Source organism: Musca autumnalis, unplaced genomic scaffold, assembly GCF_047663935.1.
Source record: "Musca autumnalis isolate F117 unplaced genomic scaffold, ASM4766393v1 scaffold_4, whole genome shotgun sequence".
Classification (NCBI taxonomy): domain Eukaryota; kingdom Metazoa; phylum Arthropoda; class Insecta; order Diptera; family Muscidae; genus Musca; species Musca autumnalis.
Window position 1 is genome coordinate 93,393,009 of NW_027411977.1, and position 12,438 is coordinate 93,405,446.

The 12,438-nt window shown below is 35.1% G+C and overlaps 1 protein-coding gene across 18 annotated transcripts in view; it reads left to right on the top strand.

Annotated features, from left to right (window-relative positions):
* Nucleotides 1-12,438, top strand: part of zormin — a 361,202-nt gene that overhangs the window by 268,752 nt on the left and 80,012 nt on the right. For 12 of the 18 annotated variants that reach the window (XM_073982035.1, XM_073982040.1, XM_073982031.1 and 9 more), the window contains 2 exons: nucleotides 2,302-2,482; nucleotides 2,550-3,308. The exons of the other annotated variants lie outside the window; for them this stretch is intronic. In XM_073982035.1, the coding sequence (XP_073838136.1) occupies nucleotides 2,302-2,482; nucleotides 2,550-2,659 (291 nt within the window). In that variant the 3' untranslated portion in view covers nucleotides 2,660-3,308. Of the gene's footprint in view, nucleotides 1-2,301; nucleotides 2,483-2,549; nucleotides 3,309-12,438 lie in introns of those variants that run through there. 18 annotated transcript variants of the gene reach the window in all.

Sequence of the window (12,438 nt, forward strand, 5' to 3'; positions counted from 1 at the left end):
ATTGGACCCAAAATTTGACTTTTGTAATATTTTGTACAAACTTAGTTTAAGTTCGAAGATTTTTTTATATCGGTCTACTCCTTCCGGTACCTCCCCTATAAAAGTTCGAAAATGTTCGGAAAATTTGTGCACACGATAACTGTTGAAGGGAGTAAGCGATTTGGTCCATACTTTGCACATTATAAAATGTCTAGTAGACTTATGGACTCAATCGATCCACTCCTTTGTGTAACTCCCACACAAAATTTCGGAATAGTTCAGTTTAGGACCTGCTCTCGAATCGCTTTGATTTTTGTTGTAACAACTTGTGTTTGCTGTCCCCATTATCGCAGTACAAGTTGTATTAGGAGCAAGTCCATACTTCCTTAGAAAAAATCCCGAAGTTTAAAAAAAAACTATGGCACCATGTGTAGTGGGTGGAGCGCACGATAACTCATTACATAACATTATTCCATTTGTAATTCGAATTATTCCATTTGTAATTCGAATTATTTTATTTGAATTTACAAACAACTTGATTCGAATTACAAATGGAACAATTCGAATTTCAAATAATATAATTCAAATTACAAATGGAGTAATTCGAATTACATATGGAATAATACGAATTTCAAATAAAATAATTCGAATTACAAATGGAATAATTCGAATTACAAATTAAATAATTCGAATTACAAATGGAACATATTGAATTACAAATACAATAATTCGAATTACAAGGGGAATAATTCGAATTACAAATAAAATGTTACGAATTACAAACAAAATTCTCGAATTACAATTAAAATAATTCGAATTACATCTGAAAAAGGTGTACTTTGACTTCTAAAATTGGCAATAACGGTAAATCCCCCGCAAAAGTTCAACATTTGTGTCCAAGTGCAGTTTAGGGTCTGTTCGGAGATCCGTTTGAAATTTATACCGATGATGTTCGTTATGGTCCTGTTTTCAGTGGACATATTATGTATTCAGTGGACAAGTCAATGCTTCCTGGCATACTGGTCCAAAAGTTATACGATGGCCCAGTAAATTGACTAGTGGGCGCAATATCAATCGAAAATATATGACTCTCAAAATAAGATCCACTTACGTAATGGACAATGACCGCCCATTCCTTTGAGTACCTCCTCCGCAATACTTTTGAACTTTAATCCTCATTTTTGATGGCAAGTTCAAATGCGCGAAAGGGCCTCAAAATTCTGAAAAGACCCTAAATACATTCGATCTTTCCGTAGATAAAAGTTTCAGTTCACATAGGCTGAGTGTATATCTCTGTCGGCAAAGCCGACTGATACTTTTTTACTTGTTGAATGATTTTAACCGCTGCACAATATTTCAGAATGGTTTTCTACTGGTCAAAACTTTGTAACTTTTGAACGCACAGAGATTTTTTAACAATTCGATAGATGGTTATGTTCATCTTTCCGATGCATTAAAACATGCGAATTCGGTCTAATCGCTGCAGAGCAGTTCAAGGTCAAAGTTAAAAATTTTAATTTTTTCATATTTTCCATCAAAATATGAGTGTTTTTGAGTATTTCAAACGCCAATAAATAAACCATAAAAATTAAAAAAAAAATATTTTGGAAAAAAATTATTTTTTTTTTAAATTTTCCAAATTTTTTTTCAAAAAATTTAATTTTTTCGAAAATTGTATTTCAACATTTTTAATTTAATTTATTTTTTTTTTCCAAAACTAAAAAAGATACTCTTTGGGTTTTCATATAAGTCTCATCTCTAGGGCATCAAGCTGTTCCCTAAATGTTCTATTTACTTCACTAACGTTGGAATTTGACTAAAATTAAGTACCTGAGCTCACTTCGTGTAAACGCTACTGTAATATATTGAAACGGTTCTTTAAGGCAACAATCCTGAATCCTTAAAAAAATCAACACAATATTTGTTATAGTTTCCGAGAAATATATATTTCTTTCTCCAGAAATTTGCAAAAATTACATATTTTCCAAAATTGCGAAAACAATTGCCGTTTTAGGAGCACGCCACGTCCAAACCTTCCAATATTTTGACCTAATTTTTGGTTTTCTTAGTTTCAATATGTTTACTATCGAATCTCATATAAAAATTACCAATCGGTGAGGAAAAAAATTTGTGTTTTGGCCAGGAAAATCGATTCCTGAACTACTGTGCACTACAAAAATTCGAACCACAATGTCTTTGGCATAATCAAAGGTGAAGATTCTTTTCAGCGTTAGGTAAAAATCACAGAATCACGTCCTGAATACCAACTGCACATACCAATTATATATAAAAAAACTATTTCTCATTTGAACACCTTCACAGCCCTTGAAAGATCATGCTGTAGCCATTGGACAAACTGCACGTTTTGAGTGCATTGTTCAATCGCATCCTACACCATCTGTAACATGGACTAGAAATGGTTACAATTTGGAATGCAGTCCCAAACACATTGTGGAATATCGTAATGGTGTATGTCGCCTAACCATACCCCAGGCATATCCAGGTAAACTTGACATAGCATTTCCAACAATTAAGAAACATTTAATTCCCTCTCAATTCTCCCATTACAGAGGATGCTGGTACTTATTCATGCACTGCTGCTAATCCTTTGGGCGTTGCCACATCGAACGCCAAATTGGAAGTCAACAATCATTACAAGGCTGTCCATATTTTCAAATAGATTTAAGTTCATTCAATGTTTTATATAAATTATTTATCCCAAATGACGATGAAGAAGAAAAAATACTACTACTACCACCACTACTATTGCTACAATTATACTACTCATACCAATACCACTACTTCTGCTACCACTACTACTACTATGATATAATATCTAAGGTTCGATGTTGTTGTAGATCTTCTGTGTATACCCAATGGGGAGTCGATTGTTTGCCAAAGTGGAATTTACGAATAATTTTGTTAAAACGACCGGATGAATCCCTCCCTCCTAATATTTGACATTTGTATTAATTTGTTTTTGTCTTTTCGTGTTTTGAATATACATAATTAATTATTTATATTATTATTATTATTTAAAAAAATTATGATTATTGTAATTATAAATTTGTATCACTAATCATGTTATCGATTTATCGAAGAATGCATTTTGAACCCCATAATCTCTTCGTATGTGTTGTTGTATTCAAGAATTCATTGTTTAAATTATGATAATTTGCAATGTTTGTTGTATACCCTACAAAATCGACAATATGGTGTTGTTAGAACTGAAAATAGCAACATGTTGTCGCTTAAGTTGTCTTAGCATTCATGGAAATTAGGGATAAATCCATAATAAAGACGACCCGATTGACTCCAAAAAACAAAAATGTGTGGTTTTTATTTTGTAACATTTGTTTGGTTTTATTATTATTTAAAATATCTATGGAGCATCTGAACAAATAATTTATCTTTTGATTAATTGCAAAAGATCAGTTTTGAATCACAGTTTTATACCTTCAGCATTTATGCTAACGAGGGTATATACACTTTTACACGCGCAAAATGTGCCTCATCGAAATAATGGTCTTAGACCCCAAGTATGTTTGGGCGAAATGTGTTTCAGACAATTTGGAGGTTATTTAGCCATGTCCGTCCGTCTGGCTGGAGCGCACGATGACTCCCGAACTGATCAACCGATTCGGTCCAAAATTTGGCTTTTGTAATATTTTGTCCAAGGGTGCCACCGTGGTACAATGGTATGCACACCCGCCATGCACACATAAGGTCGTGGGTTCGATTCTAAGGCCAGGACACATCAAAACACTTATCAACGGTGGCAAAATACCCCTCAGTAATGTTGGTGACTTTTCCTGAGTATTTCAGCCATGTAAAACTTCTCTACAAAAGTGGTGTCTTAGACACGCCGTTCGGACTCGGCGTTAAACTGTAGGTCCCATTTCAGTGAGCTAATATTAATCGGGATGCACTCATTGATATGAGAGAAGTCTCCCTTGTACCTTATGGGATGTTTGTGGAACAATTATTATATATATAATATTCAGACCAAACTTAATTTAATTTCGAAGATGGGTTATATCGGTCAACTCCTTCCGGTATCTCCCCAAAAAATTCGGAAAATTTGTGCGCACGATAACTCTTGAATGGAGTAACCGATTTGGAATATACTTTGCACATCGTGAAATTTCTACCAGACTTAGATGAGGTTCCAATATGGATTCAATCGGTCAACTCCTTCGGGTACCTCCCACACAAAAGTTCAATTTAGGACCTTCTCATTAATCGCTTTGATTTTTGTTGTTGCAACTTGTATTTACTGCCCCCCATACGAAGGTACAAGTTTCATCAGGGGCAAGTCCATACTTCCTGAGGAAATAGCCTGAAAGGTGCAAAAACCTCTATGACACCTTGCGTAGTGGTTGGAACGCAATGTTACTCTTGAACGGATGTACCGATTCGGTCCACAATGCGGCCTTCGTAATATTTTGTGCAAACTTAGTTTAAGTTTGAAGATAAGCCAAGGAGTGGACCGATACCCACAAAAGTTCAAAAATGTTCGGAAAATTTGTGCTTTTGAATCACTTTGATTTTTGTTGAAGCAACTTGCATTCGCTGCCTCAATTACGACAGTAAAACTTTTTTCTGGGGCAAGTTCATACTTCTTGAGAAAACAGTCCGAAAGGTGTAAAAAACCCATATGGCACCATATGTAGTGGCTTGAAACGAATACTGCGTTCCGCCACACTTTGGATATCGTAATATTTCTTCGAATATTAGATGAAATTCGAAGGTGGTGCTTATAGGTCCACTCCTTCCTGTACCTCCCCCACAAAAGTTGGAAAATATTCGCACAAACGGACCACCGATTTGGTCCAAACTTTGGATATCGAAATATTTTGTTCAAATTTGGGCCTTATCGGTCCAATCCTTGGGGTACCAACCACACGAATGTTCAACATTTTTATTTGGTAAGGGTCCGTTCGCGAATCCTTTGGATATTTTTACCGGTGGTTTCCTAGTGACCCTGTTTACAGCGATATTATGTTTTTCATAGGTTGGTATGATACAAAAGCTCTATCCATCGATATCTACCGCAAATTTTTGAGCTTTAGTCCAATCCATATTTTTGTCGGTTCATACGCCCAACATTTTGAAAACCCCCCAAAATACATAAGCCTTTTTTGGAAAAAAGTATTACCATCCACACAGGCTGAGGCTATATCTTTGTCGGCAAGCCGACTGATACTTTTTTTGCTTATTTTTATAGATTTTGACTGTCCAACAACCTAAATGTTCATGGATATTGCCAAATATGCAAAATTTGAGCAGAACTGACTGATATTTTTTAACAATTGTTACAAAACACGGTGCTCTTGAACCAACTTTAAACGAAAGAAGCTTACACCTTGGAAGTTTTTGCGGATTCTGAAACTACAATGTTCATAGATGAGAAGAATATAAAAAATAAAATAAAAAAATCGCCGGAGGAAATTTAAATAAATCGTTAAGACTTACCATTTTCAAGCAAATCGTGAAAACCTAACAAAAAAATCTAAAAATTTTACCTGAACTTTTATATCTCAAAAATTGTTAAACCTATAAAAATATCATAAAGGTCAATCTTGCAGAAAATTTTTGCAGCTACAATATTTTCTATAATCTCATTTTGTTTCCAAGCGAAATCCTAAATTAAACCCAAAAATGTGAACCTTGACCGCGATTTCTTTAAAAATTTCTCTAGCGATTTTTTCTTGTTTTTTAGCGTTTTCTGATCTATGAACATTGCTGTTTCAGAATCCGCAAAAACTTCCCAGGTGCAAGCGGTTTTTTTAAGTTTATTTAAGGCGCACCTTGCATGATATTGTTTAATAAGGAGGCGATACAGACAGTGCATTGTCCCAATTTGAACTTCTATATCTTAAAAATGATAAAACCTACGAAAATATCATGCAGATCAATCTTGTAGAGAATTTTCACTGCTACAACATTATCTTCAGCACCATTTCAATAGTACTTGCGGTTTCCAATCAAAATCGTTAAAACCTAAACAAACCCCTAAAAATGTGAACTTTGACAGCGATTGTATTTCAGAATCCGCAAAAATTTTCCAGCTGTAAAGGCCTGCGTACATAAGCTGCCTCGCCTGCTTACCTTGCTTGCTTCTGATAAAAGAATAAAAAAGAAAAGGGCAACCCAGTCCGAAATAGGTTCAACCTTCTTTATTCTTTTATTTTTATTATGTCAGAAATGAAGTAGGAAAGCAAGGCAACCAGGCGAGGCAGCTTATGTACGCAGGCATTTAGCTCCTTTCATTTAATGTTGGTTCAAGAGCACAGTGTTGAAAGTATTAATTTATGATTTTTTAATAAAAAAAAACAAATAAAAGTAAAAAAACAACTTTTAACCACGACGTTTATATTTTTATGGGGACAAATGGGAACGAAAAACGATTGGCATTGTTGTTATCTATTCTGCTGTCTTTCCAGTAAATTGGTTAGCCATCTATAACCAAAATTTGGAAAATGCATATGCTCATATGTTTGCTTCTTCTATATGTCTTTGGCATGCCCTTATTAAAATGTTAGATATGGTACTATCAATTCGAGTCCAATTTGATTTGAAGCAAATGCATCGCCCGGATTTTAATTGGTCTAAAACGGCGTTCACACTCTATGTTTATATTGCCTACTTAATTGCAACAGTGTGAATGCTACACAAGCCTGTCTGATAAGTAGACATCGGATTTTGCATATTTTTTATTAATAAAGATACGAAAATTCTGATTGGACCAAAATTCGTTTTGAAGAAAACTGAATGCAATGACAGGCTCATATTTTTTATTTTTTGCATATGCACAAAATATGCAAAAAAATATGCAAAATATGCAAAAAATATGCAAAATATGCAAAATATGCAAGTAATTTTTTTGACAAAAATCATCAAATTAAATTTGGAAAGTCATCAAAAAGTGTTCTATATTAAGTTTATTGCCGTTAAACGTCGGTTTCTTAGCAGATTATCATGTTATTAGTTATTATTCCGCCACAGCCATAAATCTGGACTAAAAGACTTAGAAAATTTCCTATAACACAGCCTTCTTATTACAACATAAGTTGCTTTCTAATACAAATTTGTTCAAAAACTCAATCAGAAATGTCAAAATGTATGTATCCAAATATGTTGATAGGTTCTGCTCGGCCAAAATTGTCTGACAGAATAACAAATGAGCTAGAAATTAAGACTAAGGAAATATTGAATATTACATAAAATCTTTCATATTATAACAAACATATAACAAATATATACGGTGCCATCATGAATATTTCCCTCTGAATTTTCCACACGGAAAATAATTTTTAAAAGTGAATTTCTTTTAAAATCAATATTTGTTAAAAGTTGAAAAGTACTAGATTCGCTTCATTATGGCGTATACTAGTCGAATCGACAAAAATATTCCCTTTTTGAGCATAAATACGGAAATAAAAAATTGTGAAATTGGGGAAAGGAAACAAATTCTGCACGGAATTTTTATTCATGATTGCACTGATAACTATATTTTAATACCCTAAGGGTATTATGTCTTAGTGAATGAGTTTGCAACATGCAAAATGAAACGAAATAGACCCACAGTTCCTTTTGATGATCTGCATAGATTCGCATCTCGCCATGTCTTTTTGAAAATAAAGCACAGGTCACGTTTATAGACCACTTCGCATAAAAATTGGGGATTTTTTGGCCCTAGGGCGATCCCTATTTTGGTAAGAATTGATTCAGATTTGGATATTGCTCCCATATATACAGTTGATTCGCGATAATCCCTACACCACAGGTTTCGGCGGTGTCCGAATTATCAAAATGTTCGGATTAACGAATTGTAAGGAAAATAAATTATTTTATATGATTAAATCACTCGTGGAAGTTATATAATAATACTTTATTAAATTGTAACTGCTAATTACGAACACTTAAATGAAAGTGCTCTACGTGTAAAAACTAGTGAGATTTTTTTACTCGTAAATCCGGAAAAAGAGAAAGCCAATCAGATTGTGAAAGTAGTGCTAGAAATATGGCGTTTTTAAAGTTTACATCAGGATGTAAGCAAACCTAGAGACAGATGCATAGTTTCATCGTTTTGTAAATTAATATTCCTTAAAATCTTTGCCTTTTAGGTGTATAGTGCATTTGGCAACTTTAATGACAATATTGCGCTAATATTTTTCTTAATATATTTATTTATATCCTATACAACAAGACTAATGTGTCATGAAAGGTTTGTCCTTGTACTCGATAATTTTTACTAAATGTTGCTGAAACAATTTTTTTACCAACTTCTCCATTAAACAACTGTCAAAATTAAAAGCATTGGTAATAATTAGTACAAATTATCGAGTACACGGACAGGTATAAATTAAACAATTGTGTATACAAAAGGGTTATGACTTTTCGACTGTGTTATCAAAATTGTTTTCCTGTAGCAGGAATGAATGAACTATATTTTTTAGCATTCCAAATACTTTTCTAGCAGAAATATGTGAGTGGTTTTGCCATTTAAAGACAATTCCAGGGTTTTTGACTTATTTTACCACTACCACTCTATTGTGTGGTTTTTCTAAGTGATGTCATATTGCACTAATCATTGGACGTTCTTCATTTTTCTTATTATTCATCGTGGGTGGGTATAACAATAATGCATTACTTTTCGCCGAGGAGTGAACATTTTCCAATTCTGCATTATGCGTACAATATAGACCGAAATTATAAAATTATGTATTTTTAGTGCATTAAACTAAAACCATGTCATCAATATTAAAGCGGCAGTTAGAGCATTTTTCCAATGAAGTTTTTTGACCATAAAGAACAAAAATTGCCAATTTATGTCTGTATAAACTGAATAAAGGACTAAACACTATAAATATATTAAAATCTAATATGTGGATATTCAAAACGTATACTTCTAATTATAGTTATATTCCAGAACCTGGAATCGTAAATGGTACTTTAGTACTTTTTCCCATTTTTCGCTAAAAAACGAACCCTTTTTCCAAAAACTAGAAAAAATTGCGCTTTTATCTAAACAAAAATAGCGATGACTAACTCTAGCTCCTTTGTTTTTCTGCTAGACAATTTTGGCCGATTATTTTGACATTTCTGATTGAGTTTTTGAAATTTTTCCATTATCTATCTATATTTGTATAGGAAGCAAATTATGTTGTAATAGGAATGCTGGGTTATTTGACATTTTCTTACCTTGTGAAAACTGATTTAAGTCTTGTTAGTCTAGATTTATTGCTGTGGCGGAATATCTGGAGAGTCTCAATAACATAATAATCAGCAAAAACCTATGTTAAACGTCAAAAAACTTAATTTAGAATGCTTTTTTGATGATTTTCCAAGTTTAATTGACGATTTTTGTGAAAAAAACACTTGCATATTTAGCATATTTTGCATATTTTTTGCATATATTTTGCATATTTTTTGCATATATTTTGCATATTTTTTGCATATTTTTTGCATATTTTTGATATGACCCCAAATATCGAAAAATTGACCCTCAAAACGCCTAGATCCAAAATTTGAGTCCAATCGGATAAGAAATAAAAAACATGCTAAAATCCGATGTCTACTGATAAGCTTGTTAATCTAGATCATTTGTACCTTTGTACCTCTCTCCCTAGAGCATGAAGATCTCTTCTTACATGCCTGGGTGGAGAAAGCCTGTTCACAAGATAATGGCAGGGATGCTCACGGCAATAACACAGTCCTCAAAGGGTCATTCTGGCGGGTTTGATTATTTTTCCACTTTGTAGCACTAACATTTACATATGTACATACCTCACTTACATTACATCAAACATTAAAACATAAACATAAAACACAGGCCGACCTATTTCTTTGTAAGAGATCAACAGGATTTCTTTTTCAGCACATTGAGGACATTCCCACTTTTGATATTGTGGAAAATATGCTATCGATCGTTACACCCAATATCTTGGGTAGTCAGTAGAGGTGGGAGCGTGCCTAAAAAATTAGGCACGAACATGCACGAACACGGACCAAAATTTTTATGCACGTACACGCACAAACACGGCGATTTTGAGAAGGCACAAACACGCACACTCACGCACGAAATTACAAAAAAAAAGAGAAACCGATATAGGTGTACATTTATTTGTTCAAAAATATTCAAATGTACATCTAATTTGTCTATTCTTATTTAAAAACATTAATTTGTCCAAGTTAGAACTCAAAAGTCTAGTACGTCTTTAGTTGAGAATATTTTCAATCGATAATATGTATCAATTTCTGTATCAATTGGAGACTTTTCACTTTTCGTCTTTTTGCCATTTTGATCCAAAAACTTGGAAAATTCGTGTAAATGTGGCATTGTAATTTCCTGCTCATCATTAGAAAACTCTATGTTCTCACTTTGTATATCAAGTAACATTGCTTTTACATTAGCTAATAAAAAATTAAATAATTTTAGGAATTTTTTGGTCGGTTTTATATTCTTGTTCGATTTTCGTGTTTAGTATGGTCTCTTGCACGACTTCTAAAGGTAGACCAAAAATTTAGCACGATCGTGTCACATAGTGCACATCGTGTTTAGTCGTGTCGTGCAAAACCGTGTCGAACAAAAAAAACACGATCACGCACGGCCAAAAATGTATTCCGGCGCGACACGCACAAACACGGCGTTTTTCGAGAAGGCACGAACACGCACTACTCACGGCACGACACGCGCCCATCTCTAGATAGGACCCACGATCGTACAATTATACACACATATTTGAATCTCTATGCCGTGTGGAGGTTGTGGAATTTCGAAATTTAATGTACTCGTATATGTGGATGTGGTGCGTAATACTGTTGGCATACTGTGAATTTTCGGATTCCATGCTGATGTTGGATAAATGGCAATCTGCTTCTCATCATGGGGAGGAGTAGTGCCCCTGTCTTCGCTTGGCATCCTTGCCTGGCTTCGGTATTGGTGGCTAACGATAAATTGGGGATAGCTATCACATACTTAAATCCTAGTTCATTTAGTAGCCTCAACATTACAAATTAAGTTTCTGTGCGGTCTAACGATTTGTATGGTTTCTGATCTCCTCATCTGAGAGGTGTAGGACACTCCTCTTTGTCCTATCAATCTCGGGCAACTTTTCGGATTTGTCAAGCCGCTGAATGTGACAGCTGTTATATCATCCTTCTTTCCTAGCTTCGAGAGTGATTTATTCGTTGCCCACAATTTATACCAATCTGATACCAATGTTATATTGTTTCTGGTGGTCTAGTCACTTTTTAGCTTATGCACGCCTACTATCCTTCAAGAGTAAGTTTTCTGACTCTTGGATCTTCAGGGTTCGTAGGATGAAACTTACCACGCTTATTTGTGAGTCCAGTCGACTCTGTTGGGAAATTTGGTCTAATTTCGGCAAATCGACCAGCAGGTATATAACAATCGATGGAATGGACATCTCTCTGAAGCGGTGATTGCTAAATTCTCTGAACCCTTGCCAATAAGCCCTTCCATGGTTCCAGGGTTCAGAGTTTATGAAGTCTAGTAAGCTGATAACAGAGACGGTAATTGGAAAATGGTCTGAGCCAAGGCAAACAACGGGTTGCCAGGCCACGTCACTTATCAGACCGGGTGCCGGAATTGTAATGTCTGGCGAGCTGTGGAAATCTCCTCTTATCGTCGGAAGACCACCATGCACTTTGTCCACCATGCAGTCTGCTCGGCCTGTTCATTGACTCGAACGGAATGCTAAAGCCCATGATAAGCATTGAAGTTCCCTAGCACCTGACGATTGTTGCCCTACAAAAGCGAACAAATATCAGGTACTTTACTGCTACTCCCAAACATTATGGGTCGCTAAAGTCAAGCTTAAGCGAGATAGGTCTATGCTGAATAGACTGATGTATAAGGAAGGCAAGTCCTCCTCCTTCCCATCCGCTTCGTGTGCAATCCTTTCGCAAAACGTTGTAACAATCGCCACATTGAAAGTTACAGATGACGATGAGCTTTGTTTCCTGGATAGTGGCGATCTTTGGGTTTCTCCGACTCATAAAATCTACAACTTCGAGCGCCCTGTTCCAGAGACCCATGCAATTGAATTGCAGGAATGAATTATTTATTCCTTGGGAGCTGAACATGGTCTAACATGCTGCGTTCACTGTTGTTGTGGCGATGAATCCGACGACAAAGTTGGAGACACGATGGGAGGTGTAACAGCAACTTAACTCCTATGGAAATAATCCTGGAAGCGGGTAAGGTTATAGTAACCTATCCATTCCCTACATCCATCTCACCGATTGTTGAGATCACGGTCCCTGGTCAAAGATTGCTACGAGACAATCCGGTGCATAGAACGGCCGCCGTCGGATTGTTCTTTAAAATATATAAAATTTGAGTATTCGAAAACACAAAATTAGCTTGTAACGTCGTAAAAGGTGCCGTGAGGACAACATGCTGCGAAAAATTTCATGACGACCCGAGTA